This window comes from Euprymna scolopes, chromosome 16 (assembly GCF_053919585.1).
Source record: "Euprymna scolopes isolate OS-2025 chromosome 16, ASM5391958v1, whole genome shotgun sequence".
Taxonomy (NCBI): Eukaryota; Metazoa; Mollusca; class Cephalopoda; order Sepiida; family Sepiolidae; genus Euprymna; species Euprymna scolopes.
In genome coordinates, this window is record NC_136497.1 from 113,474,289 (window position 1) to 113,499,747 (window position 25,459).

The following is a 25,459-nucleotide window of genomic DNA, read 5'->3' on the forward strand; positions in this document are numbered from 1 at the left end:
TTATATAGATAGAATATTATATAGATTTGATATTATATAGATAGAATATTACATAGATTTAATATTATATAGAAAGAATATTACATAGATTTAATATTATATAGAAAGAATATTATATAGATTTAATATTATATAGATTTAATATTATATAGAAAGAATATTATATAGATAGAATATTACATAGATAGAATATTATATAGATTTGATATTATATAGATAGAATATTACATAGATTTAATATTATATAGAAAGAATATTACATAGATTTAATATTATATAGAAAGAATATTACATAGATAGAATATTATATAGATTTGATATTATATAGATAGAATATTATATAGATTTGATATTATATAGATAGAATATTACATAGATTTAATATTATATAGAAAGAATATTACATAGATTTAATATTATATAGAAAGAATATTATATAGATTTAATATTATATAGATTTAATATTATATAGAAAGAATATTATATAGATAGAATATTACATAGATAGAATATTATATAGATTTGATATTATATAGATAGAATATTATATAGATTTGATATTATATAGAAAGAATATTACATAGATTTAATATTATATAGAAAGAATATTACATAGATAGAATATTATATAGATTTAATATTATATAGAAAGAATATTACATAGATAGAATATTATATAGATTTGATATTATATAGATAGAATATTACATAGATTTAATATTATATAGAAAGAATATTACATAGATAGAATATTATATAGATTTAATATTATATAGATAGAATATTACATAGATAGAATATTATATAGATTTGATATTATATAGATAGAATATTACATAGATTTAATATTATATAGAAAGAATATTACATAGATTTAATATTATATAGAAAGAATATTACATAGATAGAATATTATATAGATTTAATATTATATAGAAAGAATATTACATAGATAGAATATTATATAGACAACACAAAAAGGAATCAGTATTTTTATAAATATAGAGTGTTACCCGTAGAGAATTCCCTTGGATCAAGAGTGACACCGTATCCATCAAGCGCCTGTAATAGAAGGGAATAGCACTGATACCAGCTGGGTTGCGTGACTTGTGGATTTACACATTGCAAGGCAGAGACACGACGGAAGAAAGCTGCTTTGCGATGAAATCCAATCTGAGAGTATAAACTGGCTAGCGTACTGTAACGTTGGATCTGAAAGACAAACAAAAAAGGAAATAAGAACAAGTGTTGTGCATTGTTTACATTGGTCTTCTGCAGACGATTGTCAGGTTATCACTATTGAATATTAACAGTAATCAGGCTAGTTTTATCTTGGTTGTTAGATTCATGTTTCAACCCATGTAACCTCTGACCTTTTAAAGGGATGAGTTTGAAATTCCATACAAACTCAAGTGTTTTTATATAAAGACTAGGGGGGGGGGGTACCCGGCGTTGCCCAAGCGCTTATAGTTGTGTGCATTTGGGGGTTGGGGTGGGGGTAAAGAAGAACAAAAAGGAAACTTAACACTATTTAAATATAAAAAAAAAAAAAATGATAAAAAACAGCGATTTTAAAAATCTGAAAAAAAAAGGGGGGAGCTTGGTGACAGATCGGCTTGAACCTGGAGCCTTGAGGCCCATAGGCTGAGCCTGAACACCTGCGCTACAGTGACAGTCAACGTAAGAGCGATTAAAAAGTGAATTTCAAACATCCGCAATTTTTAATGAGGTCAAATTGTTTACTGCGAGATAGTTGACTGCAACGTTTATATCCGGTTCGAGTCATACTGAAAAGTAAAAGCAACACGTGATGATCGAAAAATTTAATCAATTTTTCCACCCCGCAATTGACAATTTTCTACAGGGGGGGGGGAGTTCACAAATACAGTCCCCTCATGACGACGACCGGTTCTATGCATGCATCAGATGATGTCATGACCTGATTTAGTTTAAATAGTTGAAAAACTAACTAAATTTCATGTACGTTGTGTTAGCTCAGTTGGTTAGCGCGTTGGTTCATTATCTAAATGTTTTGGGTTCGAATCGTGGTGTGAGATTTTTTTTTTTTTTTTTTTTTCTCCGTTTTTTTAAATTTAAATATTGAAGCAGGGTTATTTAAGCCATTTTTCACGTAACGTTCATTTTTCTGGGGTTTTTTTAACTTCGCTTATTCTTAGGTTTTCATTAACACTCCCACCACCAACCACACACACACACAAAAACAGCCGGGTACCCACTGATTTTTTAAATTTTAATATCAAAACAGACTTATTTAAGCCATTTTTCATGTGTTTTTTTTTTTGGTTTTAATGTTCGTTTTTCTGTTTTCTTTTTTGTTTTTTCGATTTTTACATTTAACATCGTTCGTTTGCCTTACGTTAGTTTTTTTTGATGTTTTAATAACCCCCGTTTTCTGTTTTCTTTTTTTACTTCGCTTATTCTTAGGTTTTCATTAACACCCCCACCCCGTCAAAGACTCGGGCAACGCCAGGTACCCCTCAATAGTGTAACAGAACGCAAAGATCTATTTGTTTAGGAGTAATCTATATATATATAAAAGCGAAAATGTATGTATGTATGTGTGTTTGTGTGTCTGCTAAAAACTTTCAACAGACAGAACAAAAATTCACAAACTCGGTATCATATGAAGCTCCATCCTTCGCTTGAAAAATATTGAAAAATTGGCCAAAAATGTTAATTTTTTCACCCCGAAATCGACAAAAACCGTCCCCTCATGACGACGACCGGTTCTATGCATGCGTCAGATGATGTCATGACCTGATTTAGTTTAAATATTTGAAGAACTGACTAAATTTCATGTACGTTGTGTTAGCTCAGTTTGTTAGCGCTGTGGTTCATTATCTAAACGTTCTGGGTTCAAATCGTGGTGAGATTTTTTTTTTTTAGCTTTGCTTATTCTTAGGTTTTCATTAACACCACCGACCAACCACACACACCCAAAAACACCTGGGTACCCACCGATTTTTTAAATTTTAATATCGAAACAGGCTTATTTAAGCGATTCTACGTGTGTTCGTCTTTCTGTTTTCTTTTTTTTTTTCGATTTTTACATTTAACATCGTTTGTTTGCTTTACGTTAGTTTTTTTTTTCAATGTTTTGATTACCCTCCACCTCCGCTTAGTTTTTCTGTTTTCTTTTTTTACTTCGCTTATTCTTATGTTTTCATTAACACCCCCACCCCCTCCAAACACTTGGGCAACGCTGGGTACATAAAGACTTGGTCAGAGATAGTTTGCAAGTCAATTTCTAAAAAAATCTCTAATAATGTCAGCATGTAAAACAGACATTAAACCAAAAATGATGCTACATTTTCACACACTGAAAACATACAAAATACGAAAATCCTTTTTTAACAAACAAAAACAAAAGAGGCTTACCTTATCTTCATCACTGCTCTGTAAACTAATGTAGACCACATTTTGAAGGAAGTCAGAAGCTTGAAGGTATTTCTAGAAGAGAGAAAACAAAAGAAACATATTTTAATGAGGCATAAAGATTTTTCATGGTAATAGAATCAAAACATTCATAACTTGTGCATATATCATCAAAGAAAAAGAAAACAAAAAGAAACTAAACTATCAAGAGAGACACTCACGATAAACACTACATAGTCTCCCCTTGAGATGCTAAGTAAGATAGAGAGAAAGAAGCAGTGTTATACTTATTTGGTGCTGGTGTGATTATAAAAGTTAGGAATGGATGAAGTAAGTTCATGAAAATTCTGCGATTACTAATCAGCAGACCACGGTTGACCAAAGCATGTGATGTATGAAAGTGAAACCTGACAGGAAATGATATGAGAATGATATACGTCGTTATAAATTTACACGTTTTTGTTTGCATTCAAACTTCCTTGCTTTGTTTTTCTCTTCTCATTCAGTTTCAAACCCAATCAGTCCAAAATTCTTCATCATGCTCACACCACATTCGCTCACTACATCACAATATATAATGATATAATTTCAATGGCATCATTATTTGCATTTATTTACAGATTTATTGCAGAGTTTGAATGATGAGATATTTCTAAAAATTCAGCTTTCTCTCTCTGCTGCATTAGTAAAGCAATACAAGAAAACATCTGCATTAGGCGATTTGTCTTTCAGAAGCTTTGAATCCTATATGAGTTGACGTGTCGCATTTTTCTTTGTTTATTTTCAGCAATGTGGACTAAATTATCGATTTATTTAATTCTATTATTTATGCAAACACGAGTGTAAAAAAATGTGATATTGTCAGAAATAAATTCTTAATATTAATTACAAAAACTTCACCATGTTCATTGCTCAAGGCAATTTCAGGAGATCATGGTTACAATGCTAGTAAAAACAAACAATTACATACATGCACACACACATATATATATATATATAATGGTTATCTCTAAATTGGGGAGTCTACAAGGATGAAATATATATGTAATTAATTTTAAATATCAATTATTAAAATAATTTTTTGTAGCCCCTACTTAGCTGGACCCATTAATGAGGATCCAATGAAGAAGCCATCAAAAGCTATAACGCATGTTCCTTAATGTTTAAGATTTATGATGGCTAGCTGTAACTGTCTGTCCTGCTTATATATAGAGTTTATTTCTTACTTTATCTTTAGCTTAAATGATTAGTATGTTCAGAATTGGAATTAATTGTGACCTTTGTTCTGGGGTTTGAAACATTAAAACATATTATTAAAATATATGCACAATATATATATATATATATATATATATATATATATATATATATGTATGTGTGTGTGTGCGTGTGCGTGTGTGGAGAGAGGGAATACAAGAAGTTTTAAGATATGGTGTCAACAGTGTATGATGACTTATAATTTCTTACCTTGCACACTTAAAAAAATCTACATAAGTTCTCACCTCACAACATACAACTGTATTTATTAATATATATATGTGTGCATGGGTGGAAGTGGTATAATGGTAACCGTCTTCATGGTATTGATGCCTTAAAATATCAAAATAATGGTTGTATTTTATGCTGTTGTAGTATAGAAGCAGACAACATGACTGAAACCTACAATGTTTTCTCTCTTTCATGCAATGAAGTAAAATTTAAAACAAAATAAAACTTACTCATTCAAAATGAACTAAGATTTCAAAAGTTTGTGATCATTGAAAATTTAACTATTAAAAATAGTAGTTTTTTTCTGTAGCAAGAAGCCTTATTTATCCATGTTTTATCATATCCAACAGAAACAAAAGCAATAAAGATAAGATTGAAATATTTGCTTCAAACTAACCCGTTGCAACACCAACACTCTGCAAGCCTTTATACTGGCTTCCATTTCTATCACAGCTGCTGCTTTGCACTGAAAACGAACAAACAAAATACACTAGTCAATTAGAAAAAAAAGCAATATCATATTTAATCATTTCATAAAATATGTTAAAATAGAAAATGCTTGCAAGTGTAACTTTCATAATTTATTCAGGTAAAGTTTGTAAAAAGCCCATATAGTAAAAGTCTTGGAAATTTTTTTTAATGATATATCAAAATAAAAAAAAAATGAATAAAATTACAATTGTACAGTTGACTAAAATTAGTTTTATTTAAAATAAAATAAATGGGAAGAATTTGAAAAAAGATTTTGTCATTTTATACAGTAAATATTCATTAATTTATTTTTATTTCGGACTATTATTCTCATCTTTATTAGTTGTTGTTTTTGATCTTTTATTGGTTTTGTTTATTCACAACGTTTCGGCCAACTATTCCTCAACAACTAATAAAGATGAGAATAATAGTCCGAAATAAAAATTAATATATAATGCTCATCTCAAAAATGAATTCCAATTAAGGAATAATATATATATATAAAGTAAATATTCAGTTCATTTGAAAACGTAAATTTTATTGTTTCAGCTGGAAAGTTGTTTTTTGAAGGAAATCAAACCAATTCATTTGCATCACATTCTCATTAATAATTTCATTCTTCGTTATTGCAGCAAAATTTGAAAAATAAAATATGTGAAACAAATAGTATCTACTGAATTGCCATGCCACAGTAATGAAAATACCCAAAAATTACAAAAAAGTAAAGATAAGTTAGAAAATTAATTATTAATGAAAACAGTTTTTGAAGACAATTAGCAAAAAGTAAGTTTTGTTAAATTGACCAAAGACTTTCAGCTTTCAGAAAATATTTACCTCCTTTTTGTTACAATTAAAACTTATTTTTCTTTTTTCTTTTTTGCAAAATTCAAATTTTTGCTAATTGTTTTAAAAAATTGGATATGTTTATTACTGTGACATGACAATTCAGTAGAAACTATTGGTTTCACTTGAAATTCAATATTTCAGTTTTGAAATTTCACTACAAGAAGAAGAAGCAATAATTTTTTATTGATTATATGCTAGAGAATGTTGTCACAGGCTTGAATAAAAACAAAACGTTATAACTTATCATTTTCCTGAGTCAGTTTTTTGGCTGTTAGCAGGAGCAGCATACAAGTTACAAGCACCCTCTGTTTGGTGGACATTCTTTTGATCTTTCTTCTATAAAATTATTTTGTTTTCTTTACATAGCTGGAGTTTGGTAGCTGGAAAACATGTCCAAACTACATTACTCTCTTTTTTCAAACAATGTTTTTGATGGATCTGTTAATGCCAATGAATATTCAAAAAATGTTATTTTGAAACTTGTAACATCTCTGCAATCTCCAGAGTCATGATTTGAGGGTTGACTTTTAATGTTTTCTTAAAATCTCTTTATTTTGAAAAACATTTTGAAACTGATAATTCATCAAAAACAAATTCACTGTATGTAATGGCTTTTACACATTATGTACGGTAGGTTTTTGTTATTCTTTAGAAAAAGAAATTATTGTGTGTCAAAAATTACACTTTTAGTTGCTAATTTGTGACTTTGATGTGCATCTGCCAACTGAAGGAAAGGATTCCTTCGACCGTACTTCATAAAAAACTTAATATAAACGAGATTATAGATATGTTATGCATTCAGCATCTTAAATAGTGTTGTGATGTATGGTATAACACTTCTTTTATCAACTCCATTATATGCTCAGATATCTCAAGGGAGCATAGTAGACCAAGGAAAACCAGACGTGAGTGCGTAAAAAATAATTTGACAGCACTGCAACCTGATTGATATCAACCTTTTGGATTGGACTAGATGAAGAGCAGGTGTTAAACAATGCCTGGCATTGCTCATCTCAGTCTAGGACACTTGCACTTAAATACCAAAAATTGAATTAAGTTATGAAGATAGGTTCTTTGGCTTAATAGCATGTTAATTCCTAACAGTTAATTTTATGCTAAAACTGCATGTCTATTATGTATATGAACACTTTTTTGATTATTTTGTTCAGCTGCAGCATTTTACTAGCCCTGCTTTATGAGTCAGAGATTGGCTTAACTATTGTACTCAATCAGCAAAAGTTGCTGTCACCCACAGTACAATCAAGTGGCACATAGTCAGAGTACATTGGCCTAATACAAATCAGCAATTAGAAACTGATAATTCATAGTAGAGATGAACAAGACAATTTACTTGAAGACTGGATGACAAATATTGATTAAGTAGCTACCAATCAATATCAAGTGCCCAATTAACTGACACAATGGCAATTATTAGCAGCAAAAAAAAAAATTCTGGTAAAAATTGGATAGGGTTGGTTGAGAACAGATAGTCCATTTGTTGTGATCTGTGACAACCAGACACTAGCAAGTGATGGCAGATTGAATCTAATATATAAATTTATCTTATTAGATTTTCCATGTTCGCCTTAAATACTAACACATCTGAAAAAATGATAATTTATTTTGTCTAGCGATTTTTTTCCTATTTCACTTTGAAGCAATTTGTAATTCACTTAAGTTTCTTTCTGAAAATAATTATTCTTTGCAAAGAAGATTATTATAATGCAACAATTTTAAATAATTATCTGAAAATAATTATTCTTTGCAAAGAAGATTATTATAATGCAACAATTTTAAATAATTATCTGAAAATAATTATTCTTTGCAAAGAAGATTATTATAATGCAACAATTTTAAATAATTATCTGAAAATAATTATTCTTTGCAAAGAAGATTATTATAATGCAACAATTTTAAATAATTATCTGAAAATAATTATTCTTTGCAAAGAAGATTATTATAATGCAACAATTTTAAATAATTATCTGAAAATAATTATTCTTTGCAAAGAAGATTATTATAATGCAACAATTTTAAATAATTATCTGAAAATAATTATTCTTTGCAAAGAAGATTATTATAATGCAACAATTTTAAATAATTATCTGAAAATAATTATTCTTTGCAAAGAAGATTATTATAATGCAACAATTTTAAATAATTATCTGAAAATAATTATTCTTTGCAAAGAAGATTATTATAATGCAACAATTTTAAATAATTATCTGAAAATAATTATTCTTTGCAAAGAAGATTATTATAATGCAACAATTTTAAATAATTATCTGAAAATAATTATTCTTTGCAAAGAAGATTATTATAATGCAACAATTTTAAATAATTATCTGAAAATAATTATTCTTTGCAAAGAAGATTATTATAATGCAACAATTTTAAATAATTATCTGAAAATAATTATTCTTTGCAAAGAAGATTATTATAATGCAACAATTTTAAATAATTATCTGAAAATAATTATTCTTTGCAAAGAAGATTATTATAATGCAACAATTTTAAATAATTATCTGAAAATAATTATTCTTTGCAAAGAAGATTATTATAATACAACAATTTTAAATAATTATCTGAAAAGCTCAAAATGTAAATGAGATGATTTCTGTCATTTTAAATTAAAAGAATACGAGTTTTCTCCCTTACATTTTGTGCTGGATCTTTTTCCATCTCTGTGATTTATAATTTTTAAAATTTTTAATGAATCCAAACGTATGCCTGATAGATACGCCTACTAAAGAAAAAAGTAAACATATTTTGTAGACTAACTGTCAACAATCGATTGTACTGAACCCTTAGATGAAAAACTGATCACACGGTGTACCTGTGACCAATAATAATTCAGAACTTCCCAAAGCTCCCCAATTGGGGCCTCATCATTGAAGAATGTAGTTATTGCTATACCCAGTACCTTGTGATTTTTATTTTGTAATCATACATGTAGGTTATCATACTATAATTGAAGCCTGCTTTTATATGAACTGTTTAAAGACAAAATTGTTGAAATTGCTGTGAACTTTCAAGATGAGCCAAATCATGTTGAACAGAACGAAATAGCAAATTTTTTTGGAATGAAATTCTATTTTTCAAATTCTTAAGAGTTATCTTACTTTGCTGTACTGCATAATGGATTCTTTATATTTTTCAATGATGTCATCTGGATCTAAACACGGTTTCGGTGGTGAATCTATCACATCACATCCATTGCTGTAGCTTCGTTTGATAGGAACAGTAACACCTGAAATGAAAAAAGAAGAATTATTTACTGACAGTTATTGATTCTGTCACAAGTTATTTTCTCATATGACAGTTGTTCCTGCACAGACGCTTCTTTTCTGCTTAGAATCTTTCCTTTCAAAAGTCAAAACAAATCCCTATTTGTTAGATTTGTTTTATGGCATATCAACCATCTATAGGTTATTTAATGCTGAATAAAGTCATCAGATGAAAAACTACAAGTAAGATAATTATTTTATATTCTTTTTTAAAAAAATAAAGAAAAATATTTTTGAAGAGTTCAATATCTTTGATTAAAGTCCAAAACTTTGGTCAGGTTTGAGTCTTTAAACACATTTTTTTTAGCTGTATTTCCTTTAGCTTTGTTGAAGATCCTGACAGTGTTTGCCTGTACAAGATTTTGACATGATATACACATGTTCCAATAAATGTTCCTATTTACAATGCCTCCCCACAGGACAGAGTTAAACACCAGGGTCGTTTTTTAATGTGGAGAAAAGGAACAAAAATAAAAATTGTCTCAGTCGTGAAGGATTTCTCCTCCACTGACAGAGAACAAGAAATTGAAATGCAGCATCTGAAGAACAGATACTACACTTTGATCTTGTCCCGAAAGGTCAATTTCCATGTTCCAATAAATGTTTATGAACAATATTTACATGTCTTACAAAGAGTCAGGTTACTTTTCTTGTCTGAGTGTAGTCAAGTAGCTATTCATTAATAGTACATCAAATCTTGTGTAATTTATTACTTTGGCATTCATCCCAAAATCCTTACCATTTTCCCTTAATTACCCCATTTATAGAAGGTCGAAGATCAGTGTATGGAGTGTATGGAGTCTTAGTATTGCAAGGTATCAGGCTCCTATTATTAACCCAAATCAAGATAACACAGAGTTTCTGCAAAAGAGAGTGCGTGCAGTTTTATTTTCCTCAAATCTATTTTAGTCAAATTATCTAAAAAGCAGCAAATTTCATAAAAATATGAAAAATGTTCTATTTTTGATGATAAAGATTAATTTTCTCATTAAAATCAATTAAATATATTTGTTATCGCTTTGTAAAATATGTCAAGATATATTTACCAAGGAGTCATTGTTTATTAAGGCACAAAAAGATTAATGAGATTGTTAGCAATGACCAACATGTTGAGACGATTAAAAATGATGTTGGAAATGGTCAGAATTTGATTATTTAAATCAATAAAAATTTTGGTCAGTTTTAAGTCTTATATGACTTAAAAATGACCAAAAATAAATAAATACGAAATTATACACAAACAACTAAATAAAATAAAAAAAAAAATGGTATGCAAACATAGTGTATATAGAAAATTATCGGAGAAGAACTTACTTGGCCGAACTTTATTATCATCTATTTTTGACTTTCCTCTTCTCACACAAAAAGACAAATTCCGTTTCAATAATGGACTGCCTGTCTGTGGATAAGTAAGGATCACAGATGATGAACACAGACCTTCGTAGCAAGCTGATAAAGAAAAAAGAAAAATGAATTTTAAATGCATCATAAAATAATACATGTTAAATGCATCATAAAATAATACATGTTAAATGCATCATAAAATAATACATGTTAAATGCATCATAAAATAATACATGTTAAATGCATCATAAAATAATACATGTTAAATGCATCATAAAATAATACATGTTAAATGCATCATAAAATAATACATGTTAAATGCATCATAAAATAATACAAGCTAAAGAAAATGGTGAAACAGAACAATATTTTTTCTCCAAATTGTTTCAAACTTTTTATTAAATTTTCTGTTATAGTAACATGCTCCAGGTGGTCAACTCTCATCCTCATTAGTCAATATTGTTTTTCTGTGAGGATGAGCAGACAATGATCAGTGTTAGGGTTCATATAATTATACTATCGGTCAAACAATTTAAACTCTGAAAGTTTAGATGCTATAAGAAAACAAACTGTTAATATAACTCTGAAAGAAAACCAACAAAAAAGGCAAATAAAAGAATATGATATCAATTTTGACAAATCTTTCAAGTTTTAAGTCATTTAATCCTGGCAACACCACATTTCTTTGCTAGTTATCAATCAAAATCAAAAATTGGAAGCAATAAGGTATTAATCAAATGATATCTGGCAGATTTCGTTTGATTGATACCTTGTTGCTTCCAATTTTATGTGTTAATTAATAAAAATCATGATTACTTTTCATGTTACTTCAAACATCTTAGAAATTTTTTTTAGATGACGCAAACATTTTTAAGTATTATAAAGTATGAAGCATAGATAAAAATCACATTCCAGTAAAACTTCTTCAATATACTTGCGTAGGCAAAAAAATAAACATCCTTACCAAAAATTAGGAAAATAATACAGTAGAATTTTGATTAAAAATAAAAATCAGTTTTCATATTTTGCCAATCCACCATTGACAAGAGCAGAAATCCTACAAAGCAAGGGGAGATAAGTCAGTCTGTCATTTAACCATGTAATACTTAATGATAAATTGGCAAAATATGAAAACTGATTTTTACTTTTAATAAAATTTCTACTCAATAATTTTTCCTAATTTTTGGCGAGGATGTATATTTTTGCCTGATATGTAAGTATATCAAAGCATTTTTTCTTAGAATACAATTTTCATCTCCATCCCATACTGTATAAGTGTTCATTTTTCCACGAACACTGCATCAGACAAAGTTCATATAAAATGTAAAACTAGTAAGACATATGTCTGCAAAAGTAAATTTAATCAAGATTTTAAAGAGATAACAAGAGATTTCTTTTAAAATAAAAATATATCACCATCATCATCAACAACAACATCAGTTCTTTTTTATTAAAATACAAGTTGAGGGGCATCATCCAAACTGTGAAACAATTCAGTCAACAACGATCAAGAAGGACTTGGCTAAACTCTTAACGTGCACAGGTGGTCAGCCTGTAAGGATGGAATCATGATTAGCAAGCCATCTCGTACAACCTTGCCCCGGACCATCATGCATGGGTCACCATGATTAGAAATATAGTGCAGGCCAGGAAAGAATCAGGATGAATGCAATTGCATTCATAATACATGTGGGCCTTGATTCAGGTTGTTGGCTAGCTGCACACCTGGCAGACTGCACTCTCATTTTGAAGAAACTATCAGGAGAATTGACTGCAGAGAGCTTCGATGCTATGTGACCTCTTTGCTGTAGTTCTCTTCTTGTTTGATTGTGACTTCCAAATCTTGAGCTAAACTGACAGTACCATACAAACATTCCACGTAGCCATATTTTTAAAAGTTTTAATTTCCTTTCATGTAACAATAAGAAATTTATACTTAATGACCGATGGTACCATGAGAATAAAAATATATTAAACACATTTCACCTGCTTTCTATTGCTTCACAATTGTATTCCTATTCATTACTTGAAAGAATTGAAACAAAACTAATCGATAAGAAAAAGAAAATAACCCTTTTTTTTTTTTTTTTTTTACACAGTGATCACCACTTAAGGCCCGGAAGCCACTCAGGGATAAGGGTTATTGCAAGTACATTACGTTAGTGTGAAGATTTGCTGAAGTGTTTACTTAAGGGGGCGGTTCATTAGGAATTTGTTAACATTGGACTTGAAGACATCCAAGTTGTAGTCTGGAGGGAAGCAGGCAGACGGAACAGAGTTCCACAGGCGTGCAGTTCTAAGAAAGAAGCTTTGTTCATGGAATCTGCGTTTTGATTTAGGCACAGATATAGAGTGGGGGAAATTTTTCACAGTGGATTTAGCTAGACGGGTGTTTTTCGTGAAAGATTGGCGAGGGGGGACCAGAGATTGGAGTTCAGACGAGCACCTGCCATGAAAATAACGATAAAACAAGGATAGGCTCACAACGTCTCTTCTGTGGGAGAGAGGTTGCAGGGTAGAGAAAAGGGCATCCCCCACTAAGCCACAAAATCTATTAGTTAAAAAAGAAAAGAAAAACAATCGATAAGAAAACACAAAACTCTCTCTCACTCTCTTCATTCTGTTTTAATAATAATAATGTATGTCTGTGAGATGGGTATATATGCTGATGACACCACGCTCTATAACAGACATGACAGGAAAACAAATGAACACATATCTAAGGAAATGGCAGAAACATTAGAGGATGACGTCTAATCTGCAGTGGAATGGAGGCAAAAATGGATGGTCACATTCAATGCTGCCAAGACTAAACTTGTTTCCTTCAATAATTACAAGAAACCTTCTTTACCACCAATAGCTATGGCCAAAGACTCTTTATCTGAAAGTATTTCTTTTAAACTCCTCGGCCTAACATTCACAGGAAACAGGAGTTGGAACAATTACATTGAGAGCATTGCCAAGATCACTGCGAAGAAGATAGGCTCTCTCTCTATCGTGCTAGAAAGCTACTAACGCCCGAAAGTATCCTGTACCTCTATAAGGCCACCATTCGCCCATGTATAGAGTATTGTTGTTATATTTAGGCTGGTGAATCTGCTACTAGTCTCTCGATCCTAGACAAGGTTCAAAAGATCACCAACCTGATAGGTCCTGAACTGTCATCTAAGCTTCAGCCTCTGTCCCATCGACGAAATGTTGCATCTCTCTGCCTGTTCTACAAATATTTTAATGGTGAATACTCTGACGAACTGCAAGTACTTGTATCCCCTCGACGTAAATACCCCTGACCAACCCGACAAGCAGTTAAATCCCACCCCTTCACAGTAGAGATCCTTAGATGTAAGAGAGCTTTCTACTCCAGTAGTTTCTTCCCCAGAACTGCTAGACTTTGGAATTCCCTTCTGGGTACCTGCTTCCCCAACTGTACTGACATGCAGAAGTTCAAGTGTAACGTGAACCAACATCTTGCTGCCCAACTCCCCACATAGTACCCCTGTAGCTTATGTCCCTAATAGTAATCCCCTACATCAAAGTGGCAATGTGCCTTGTTTGGGGTGAAAATGTAATTTAAAAAAAAATGTCTTCATTAAAAGTAAAAGAAATTCTTTCCTTTTCTATATTATGATCTGATGTTAAGCCTCTCCATCTTTGATCAAACATTAAGCCTCTCCATCTTTGCTCATAAAATGTAAATTTGCATATGTGATTATTCTTTCTTTTTTATTATCAGTAATTATTAAGATTAAGCCTTTGTTCTTTGCTGATAAAAATCAAATTTCCATATGTAATTATCGAAGCATGTCAGATATTATATATATAAAAAGAAACTGCTTGTAAGTAAACTTAAATCAAAAGGAAATAAAATCCATAACTAAAAACGAGCTAAGAGACTGTTAAACCCATTTCACTGTTGAGATCACTAGTTTTGTTTCATTTTTAGTATACTAAAACTATTTCTGACATTAAGTTACTAACCTACATTAAATCGTTATAGTCCAAGCGATGTAACTTTAACTATTTGAGCTTTCAAATCATAATAATTCTGGAGCTTCAACCCATGCCCCCCCCCACTACAAAATATTTGCAACAAATACTCAACTATTACAACTGACAATAGTTTTCCTTACTCTGTATCAGCGCCTAAAACTTAACAAAAATATCATGAGCAAAGTTTCTTTCCTAGAATGGAACACAGTATTACAGGACTGCTTTTCAGCTGACTATAACATTGTCGTTTTCAAATCTAATGTAAATAAGTTCTTGTTGAGTCATCCTCTTAAATCATAAAATTCTACTCCATTCTAAGTTCTGCCATAAAAGTGCTTCCTCATCAGACACTCCTTAATGCTTATCCTCAAATGGCCCTTAGGCCTTGATAAGCAGTGACCCCTAGTTATATTAAAAAAAAAAAAAAGAAGTTATTCTACAACAAAAGTTTCTTTGAATTCAAATTCAGCTAATAGTTATTTTTTATCAATTTATGAAATTAAATTATCTTTTAACATCAAGACCACTGAAGAGGATAATCTTAGAAGAAAAAAGATTCAGGTAACTCTGGTTTATGATGCAATTAAATTTTTACCTTAGAATGAGTCATGTAAAACAGCCCCCCCCCCCCAAGAAAATTATTGGCAATATTTTCAGAGATATGAGGTGTATTAAGTTTTGATGAAGCTGTGGCATGTGGTTGGGTTAAGTTATTATCACAATATTACTATGGATTGTTGAGTTTTTATTTCATACATTTCATTAATATAGCTTTCTACTCTTTATATGCAGCTATTTTCTCTCACATATGTAGATGTGCATGTCTATAAAACATTATGCTTATATACCTGCATGAATATCATTATAAATTTTCAAACATTGCTGCTAGGCATTATGTGAACTATATTTAGTTTAAATTAATTTTATGCAAAAGGGTCCAAAAAGGAGTTGACAAGTTTTGTGAAAATTTAGATACGAAATTTTAACGATAACTATTAGACATCAATTAATAAATATTTTCAAAATTTCGGTTTCTTTGGGGCATTTTAAAGGTGTTTTAGGGGCATAATATGGCACAAACTCCAAGTTTCAAATATAACAGATTTCTATTGAATTTGATCTATACTCCAAAAATGCAAATGAAGCAAGATCCTCTGAATTTTAATTTCTTTTTAAGATCCCTTAAGCTTAAGTTATAAATTTTAGACATTCTCTAGAATCAAAATCGTGCAATGAATTTTTATCAAAATTGGAATAAGGATACTAAACATAAAAATCATATCTTGATTTTAATCTTGATAACATCAAAATGGTGCAAAACTACTTTGTTTGGGGAATTAATTTTACCCATCGAATGACAGACATTCTTCTAGTGCCTATTTGTACAATTGAACAACACAGCAGCTCACACTAAACATGCGAGTTGCGGACTTTAAATTTTAAACTTGAGTTTTTCCTTTTTTGGGGCACATCAGTCGAACATATCTGAACACAGGATTCAAAACAGGAGTCACTTGCATTCAAGGTCAGTATCCTGCCACCTGAGCCACCATTAGTTTGATTGTGAAAATTATTATATATCTCAATTATCCACAATCCACAGAGACAACTATTTCCTCATAAAACAGCTCCTCAGTGTAGTTGGACGTGGTGAATGTTCCAAGCTGAGATTTGAACTAGAACCACCAGCATGGCATTAAAGCATTCCTTGCCATAAGCACATAAAAACAGGAGAAATATTTTTATTTTTACATATTACAATTCTGGACACCTCTATTTCAACGAAGAAGAGTAATGCATTTTATGCTATGTAAAAACTGCTATTTTCTTTCATCTTTCAGTTATTTGTTAACTCTATAATTAAATTTTATTTGCAAGTACAAAGTTTATAGCAATAAACTTCAGATAAAAATCTATAATTTAATTTAAAATAAAATTAATCTATGTTTTCTGATAGCATTGTTTAAAAGTGTAAGTATTTTGGATGGATATAAAAATCTTAATATAAAATTGCCCAATGATATTAGTAAATTCTATTTCAAGGGCAAAAAACTAAAAGTGCAGTTCACTTTGCGATAATCTTAGCCATAACCTTTGCATGGATGATGTTAAATTAAGACCCCTCGAGGCTGAAGGTTAAATATTAAATTAACAATGAGGATTAAAGAATAAAAATGGATTTGGAACGAGCTTGCTTTTATTATTATCTATATATTAATACGATAGCGTGTTATTTTCTGTGTCACGCTTACATCCGGGTCATTTAATTGTTATGTACTTCCATTTCTTGACATGAATAATTTTACCAAGAATTCATCATAAGTTTTGGTTTTGGTTTCGATTAAAGCTGATGGCACTCAAGTCATCTATTTTTTTATAAATAATTTTATCAAGAATTCTTCATAAGTTTTGGTTTCGATTATAACTGATGGCACTCCAGTAATCTATTTTTTGAAATAAATAATTTTATTTTTATCAACAATTCTTCATAACTTTTGGTTTTGGTTTCGATTACGGCTGAAGGAACTCAAGTTTTATATATAAGTGAAAGTGTATGTCTGTGTGTGTGTGTATGTCTGTCTGTGTACATTTCTCTATACAAATACTGTCAATTTTCAGTCTACTGACTCGAAATTTGATATACAGGGTATGGAGATTTGGGAAAATCTTTGTAATCTGTTTTCGGCCAGAAATTTTGCTGTTAAGGGGTCAAAGTTCAATGATTTGACCTTTGAGAACTCTACCAAATTCCTCCGCCAATTTCGGGTATAAACAATTGAAATTTTAGATATAGGTTCCTTAGACTTACTTAATAACTTGATTTGAGCCTAAAACAATAAATGTTCAGGAGTCATAATAGGGGTCAAATTTAAAAAAAAAAATTGACCTCTGCGGTCTCTACCAAATTACTCAGGCAATTTCTGGTCTAAACATTTGAAATTTTACATAAAGGGTATTCAGAGATAGGGCAAGCTTTTTAATCGGTTTGGGTCGAAAATTTGAGCTACCAATATATAAATCTATGTATGCATGTCTGCATGTCTGCCTAAAACCTTCAACAGGGGCGACGGATTTTCACAAAATCACTATCGTTTTGAAGTTCGACAAAAGACAACAATACCGAAAAATTGGCTAAAACATGAATTTCTTCACCCTCAACTGGGCACTTTTCTACAGGGAGAGGTCGCTTTTTTCACCGATATTTTCGAAAGTCATTCCCTCTTTTCAATTGTCTAGCCTTAATTACACCTACGTCACTTCCAGTTTGGTGGTGGTCGTAACAGCAAAGACATCACGTTTTTTCCCGTCCTTTTCCTCCTTCGTGGTACGGATTTGAGCCTGCCTTCCTACTACCACTTTTTATTTTTCCTTAACATACACTTCCAAACACCCAGGCAACGCCGGGCTGAAACTCTAGTATATATATATAAGGTTTTATTTCGGTTTTGTTTCAAGCTAATGCACCCAAGTCATATGGATATATTTTTTTATTTTTGAAATCGCAACTTTATAATATATAAAAATCGATAGAACATTAACTCTTTAATAATGCATACAGAATCTGCAAGAATTAAAATATCATATTTAACCGTACTTTACAACCGGGCTTTACTGGGGGTTCGTGCTAGCTTAGATAAATACTTTTGTAGTTTTAACAAAAAAGCTACAATAATATCAGAGCGTCTACATTTACATTGAACATCTACAGAATACCAACATCAATATATTACATACGAATGAGTCCCCTGTGGAATTTTCACAGGTCCCGCTAGTTATTATTATTATAAATATTCACTCACATTTGATGACCAGTCATGAGTAAATGTACAACTGCTAGAAGATTAAGTAAATGCTGCCACGCTTATTTTGATCAGATTAATTGTTAGAAAGGGTTCTTCTATTTCTTCTTCTCCATCAGTTAAAGGCCATTGTTCCATGTGCAAGGTTTGATGCTTTTTTTCATTTTTTAGATTTGATTTTATATTTGATGCACTTCCTAACACAGAGGAAAAACGACAGACTTGGCAGCATCTTCTATGCATTTATTCTACTTCATGTTGCCCAAGAATATCAAACTGGGGAGTTAATGTTGAACTCTCGAAAAACGGTGCTGTTAGCCATGACAATCAGTGACTCAAAAGGTTTCTTATAGTGTTAAAGGAAAGGCACTTTTTGTCTTTGCAGGATTAAATGTGACTATCCATTTTTTAGCCCCATTTTACTAAAGACCAGCGGTCATTTTTCAAGGATTCAGCCATTAACTTGCTTGTGTGGACAAGCATGGTGTCATCAGAAAATACACCTATCCTCAGATGCACTTGAATCAGAGAGGTCATTCATCAAAATTAGAAATAATATCAACTCCTCAGCCACACTTGCATTGATGTGGAGTTGTTTAAATGTATAGCCATCAAGAATGATCTGAATTTTATTTTAGTTAAAACAGATTTGTCCACTGATACTGTACGAGTTGACTTTTCCTGAGAAGACCTTCATGCCAGAGAATATCAATAACCTTGGAGACATCTTAACTTATCCAGTGTATGAACTAAATGTTCATGGATGACAGTTAAAATATCCATAGTAAAAAATATTGCCTAAAACTGAAAATTGAAATGAACATTAAAATCTACTCTACCAGAAACCAATGATTTCTTTAAAAAATGCTAATATAAATATGAGTGCTGGGATGATTAATCGAAATCTGAAGAATCGGTACTTTTTAGGGTATTACCATTGGAATTGGCCAAATTTGCGCCTAATTCCTGCTTACAAAAACGATTTAATTTTTTTTAAATTTTATTTTCTATTAATGACAAAATAAATAGTTATTGCTTTTAAATTACCAGTACAACTAAAATCTGCATAAAATATTAACTTTAGGTAGAAATGGAGCCAGAAGAAATGTCACATGAAAAATATAGCTGAAAATTTCACAATGATTTAATTGAATCACTATTTTTCAATCAATTATGGGGAAAACATTGGAGAAAAAAATAGTTATAAAAGATTGATTGATGTATTTTAACTTTTGAGAAAATGCATGCATACATTACATGGAATTTTACGGTAATCTGAAAACTTAGGAACAAACTGAAAACTTAATATTTAGAAATTTTTAAAAAATTGCAATTGGAATCGGTACTATATCAGAATCAAGAATTTAAAACAGATTAATTAGAATTGGAAAAAATATTGCAATTGTCCCATAATTAATCTTTGGATGAGATTATGATAATAAATGCAATGGATGATGTTTCTTCAGATTCTAAATGTTATGGGGGGGGGGCAGTTTTTTTGTTTTTTTTTTTAAGTTTAGATTGTTATATACATCTTTAAAAAGTATTGGTTTGAGGTTATGGATATTGTCTGACTTTCTTTCTCATGGGCCATGATTGAATATATTCTCTGTTGATTCTTCATTTGGCCACATGAAGATGAAGACACTTTAAATTGATTGACTTTATTGGTTAACCAATTTGAATGGTGATCAATGAGGAAAGATAAATGTGTGTAAAAATGAGTTTAAAAAGGGGGGAATTTCACATAAAGTTAGTTGAACAAAATGTTGGAATTTTCCATTAGATGAAAAATTTGAAGTTAGGGTGATGTGTACTAGAAGTTACATCATGAGAGGAAGTATGTGACAAAAAATCTAGATATTGAATTAAACAGACAGTGTTCAGGGCATCCATCAAAAACCTACTTGTAGGCACTCCATTTCTTATCGTTTCTGTAACAAAGGAAATCAAATTTGGTTTTTCCTCTAATTATTTTAGATCTTGAAAATTCCAATAAAAAATAATTATTTAAATGTTTAAACCTTTTCGTAAATACATTCTTCACAAAGATATTCTTTATTTAATTTTACCTTTGTTTAATGAAATGATGAAAATCTAGAAAATGAATTTTTTTAAAATTTGTTTCTTTATATTTTAGTTATTTTATGGACCTAACCAACAATGATCTCAAAATTGAAGAAAAATTTTAATGATGTCTAGATTCTGTGAAAAATTTAACCTTCATAAAACTTATTTGAACAACATTAATTTCTATAGCACATAGACATTGACTTACACACACACACACACACACACACACACACACACACACACACACACAGAGATAAAAGATAGAAAATAAATAATCCACTGACTGGTATGTTTTGATGCACAGTTAATGTTGAAACAATGTCATTTGAAAATGGTTCATCATAGACTAAAAACCATTTTATTCATAGCTAATAGGAAAGTATGGGTTCATACCTTTCCCCTATGGCTTTTGGACATAATGTAACAATAGATCTGTTTAGGATTTTAACATGGCATGGTAGATCACAGTATCTGCATCAATATCCATTATATCATTCATGAACGTCTAACCGAAATACATTTGAATCATCTACATTATTCATTAATTGTATCTGTTAAAGTCATTATAATATTCCGAGCTTTAACATTTTCAATTCATAGTTAACCAAGTTTGCCTTCCATCTGCTACATGATATAATTGATAGGGAAGACAATTTTTTTTCTCTCTTTTGTTAAGAAGTGAGTCATATATATATAATCAGTCACTAATGCCTGTTTAACCTTATCAAGTCTCGTCAATGTGGCTAGATATAAAAAAAAATTTAATTTTGTTTTATTTTATAGTAGAAGTCTATAGTAAATTTAAAAAACTGGATTTTATTTTTCATGCATTTTAATACAAGTTTCATTTCTAGATTTGTTTTACAGCATGTCAGTCCGTTTTAGGGTTATTTAATACTGCATAATCGGCTCATTTGGCATAATAGTAAGAATGTTCGCTAATGGGCCAGAAGATGGGGGTTCAATCCTTGGTTGAAAACTTGATTACTTAAAAAAGACTTAAAAAAAAAAATTATACTTGATGCCCTTTTGCTAAATACTTAGAATTATAAAGGGAGAATCAAAGGCAAGTAATCCTACAAGTTGAGTGGCGTTTTTCTCATACCTCTGTGTAGCAACTAATGAAAAGGTAACCTTTGGTCACCCTCAACTATAGTTGGACACTTAGATTAATACTGAATCGAATCAGTTAAGTCCTGGAGTAGCAGAATGATTCAACTATTTAAACGCGAATTGAATATTGCCATTTTTTATTTAATAATTTTATCTTTTGAGGGAGTTAACTTTTAACTTTACAGATTTAACAAATCTATGAAAATTATATTATATAAAAGGAACTTTGTGTGTGTCTATGAAGTTTGTCCTCTATGGACTCCAAACCTGTTGGGCTGATTTTTTTAAAATTTCACATGAGGGTTCTTTATGTGCCTGGCAGTGTTCTTAGATAGGTTTTGTATTGTAATGTCTTCGATAAGTATTAATAATCAAAAAATCCAATGAAAGAAAGAACAGGCGATTTTGATCACCTCACACAGCCTAACATCACAAGTGCAGTTGAGAAGTTTTATTATGACACATGCCTAAAGGCTTGAAATATAAAATCAACAGTAGGTTCTTTGATATGACAAGGGCATGTTCAAAATGAATGTTTTTGTTTACAGCACAACTGAAGCATGATACTTGACTTTTGCATTTTAAACTTTAATTCGAGCCATTATATATAAAAATAATTTTATAAAATCAAGAGTATGTTTTCTACAGTGGAATGTAGACTACAATGTATTGTGGAGAGGCATGTGGAGCTTTCTTCAAGTGCACCACGATGGGTCCCCAACTAGAGTAGGCAATCGATAGATTTGATTGAAAAATTGATCATTTCACAGTTTTCATTAACAATAAAAATAGGGAAGTATGAAACATTCGTTGATTATCATTTAATCTCAGGCAATGCTGGGTCACCCTGCTAGTTCCATATAAAAGAGAGAAAAAAAGCATATATAAAGAGAGAGAGAGAGAGATTACTGCATTATATCATCATTTATTTATTTAGCAATCTATTTATATTCACTTATTCATTACGTCTTTCTCTTGATCTAGGGTTTGATGTTTTCTGGAAACCTGCAATCCTAATATCCAAGTCTTGAAGATTGATTGCATTTAAATTTTAATTAATGGCTTGCATCTAAGTTTTCTTGCGTCCTTTAACTTTCCTCCAGTCTTTTACCACAAAACTTTTGTATTTTTTATTCCAGCATGGCTCCTTACAATGTGGCCGAACTAATGTAATCGAGTGTCAGAAGCTTGGTATATTCAACCTCGCAGATATGGTTTGCCAGTTGATATGCTAGGTTTGATCCGATCTGACATTGCATATCCCATTGATCACTTATTAGAATTATAGAGAAGGTTGCCATTGCCGCCATTAATATATAGATTAAAAAGCAGTAAAAATGTATCTTGGTTTTATCGGCTTAACTTAAACTTAAGGCATAGATGCAAATAGGATTTAAGACTTAGTCCGATTTGATCAGCAAAATATTTGTACACATGATGTAGAGAGGATCTATTAGAGACAATCATCAAATAAAAACTTTATTACTTGACAAATAATCAGGCAACAATTATAAGATAAAAATATACTTCTTCAATTTAACATTCATAGAGAGAGAAAGAGATATAGATAGAGAGAGAGAGAGAGAGAGAGAGAGAGAGAGAGAGAGAGAGAGAGAGAGAGAGAGAGAGAAAAGAGGACATAAAATAAATATCTTTCATTAAAAATATCCTAAAATATAAATAAGATTTTATAAAAACACTGCTGTTCCAGAAAAAAAGAGAACATTACATTTTCTCCAGTGATTATCAAACACATTTCACTAAGCACAGTTAATGCTGGATTAATATTTACTTCTTGCGACTTACATTTGAATAATTAACATTTTTACATATGCAATAATTATATACATGAAATAATCTATTTCCTTTCTCCATTATTTTCTTTGTTTTCATCATTTATTTTCTTTATTTTGCTGTTCAAAAAAAAAAAAAAAAAAATTAAAAACTGAAATAAAATACATTCTACTGTGAAACTTCTGTTCCATCAACTCATATGTTGCACTTTTTTTTATTTTCCTTATTCTTTCATTAAATTTTACTTTGTATCAATACAAAACACTTTTTTTTTTTGCATTAGCAATTAACACGTCAACAATTGAGTGATACATTTTCATGTTTTTAATTTTTATATATTCTAATAATGACGGAATGACACACATTAAGTAATTTGTCTCATTCTCTTTTTTAATAACCCAATAAACTATTTGATTACAGTAGAGACAGCTGGAATATATTATTTATTGTTTATCTTCCAACCAACTTTTACATAAGATTATAAGAACATAAGATTATTGCGTTATCTGACGAGAAAATTTGATGTTTACTTTAACACTTTTGTTTTCTTTTTTTTTTGTTAAATCTTGCTTTGTATAAGTAATATACACTTTATTTTTTTCTATTTTAAAATTAACAATATTAAAAGAAATACAAGGCATGAACTACATTTATAAATTTTTTAATTTAATAAAAAAAATTTTTTAATTTAATAAAAAAAAACAAAAAACAAACACACACCAAAATTAAACAAAAATTAAATTTATTACTCCTAAGCATATGATTAGATAAAGTTGATATTTATTATAATACTAAATTTGAGTTAATCAACATTTGTAAACTGTAGAAATATCAAATGTACTTATATATATATATATACACACACACACACACACATAACCGTTATTTGTAAATATGTATGCATAAGTAGTAATTCTGCACTTTACAGAATTTGATTAAATAATAACATTCATATTTACTTCCCCATTTTAACAAATTAATTATTTTATGTTCATCGAATGTCGGATTTTCCCAGGCAACGTCTGGACATGGGTAGCTAGTTTATACATATTTCTTTTTCACTCAAAATTTAAAGGGAAATCTTAATATTTTTCAGCACATACAGAGAAGACAATATTTATTTGCAATTTCCAACGACTAATTTTTTAGGTCTAACTTTTGCTTTTAGTAATTATGTGTGTTAGATACATATGCCTGGCTTGGAGCCAAAGTTGGACTTTATATCTTCTGATGCCGCAACCTTGATTTGTATACATAGTTTAGTAACACATTCATTATTGTTTGTTATTTTCTTCTCATGTATTGCGTGATCAAACTTTTGTATTCTGTATGGAATTTTAGTTGCTTCTTTTGCAAGTATGTCAGCCATTTTATTTTGGGGTTTGAATCCTGAGAATGGATGTGTTCTACTGAAAAGTCGAAAGAGGAATGAAACATAACTTTAGAACTTCCTGTTTGTGGTAATCATGGTGCTTATGAGCTGCACTATTATGCATGATCATTGCAAAACATTTGTGTGTGTGTGAACAGGTTAAACCAACATTTTGAAGCAACTAGTTTCAATATAAGTTACACAAACTGATACCCACAACAGACCTGTCAGTCATACAACTAAAGTCTACATATGAGGGGAGGCATAATTCTCATAATACCACTGAAAAGTGTCTTAAGCTATAAAACAATTGAAACACTCATATATGTAACAAGAAAAAATTTATCCAATTTTTTTTTAATTCATTGTTTTTCTTAACACATTTTGTAAATGTCCAACAGCTTTCTGATTGTATCATAGAGTTAGATTTTGTATGCGTTTAGTTAATTAGTATAATATAAACAGATCCATTATTTTGACAATAT

General features: G+C 30.2%; 1 protein-coding gene across 2 annotated transcripts in view; it reads right to left on the minus strand.

Moving 5' to 3' along the window:
• The window catches only part of LOC145296059 (trafficking protein particle complex subunit 9-like), a 165,830-nt gene that overhangs the window by 45,209 nt on the left and 95,162 nt on the right, over window positions 1-25,459 (minus strand). For both annotated transcript variants that reach the window (XM_080142126.1, XM_080142127.1), the window contains exons 5-9: window positions 10,803-10,937; window positions 9,324-9,451; window positions 5,282-5,350; window positions 3,400-3,471; window positions 1,014-1,212 (exon numbers count right to left, since the gene is read on the minus strand). In XM_080142126.1, coding sequence (XP_079998252.1) covers window positions 1,014-1,212; window positions 3,400-3,471; window positions 5,282-5,350; window positions 9,324-9,451; window positions 10,803-10,937 — 603 coding nt within the window. The remainder of the gene's footprint in view (window positions 1-1,013; window positions 1,213-3,399; window positions 3,472-5,281; window positions 5,351-9,323; window positions 9,452-10,802; window positions 10,938-25,459) is intronic.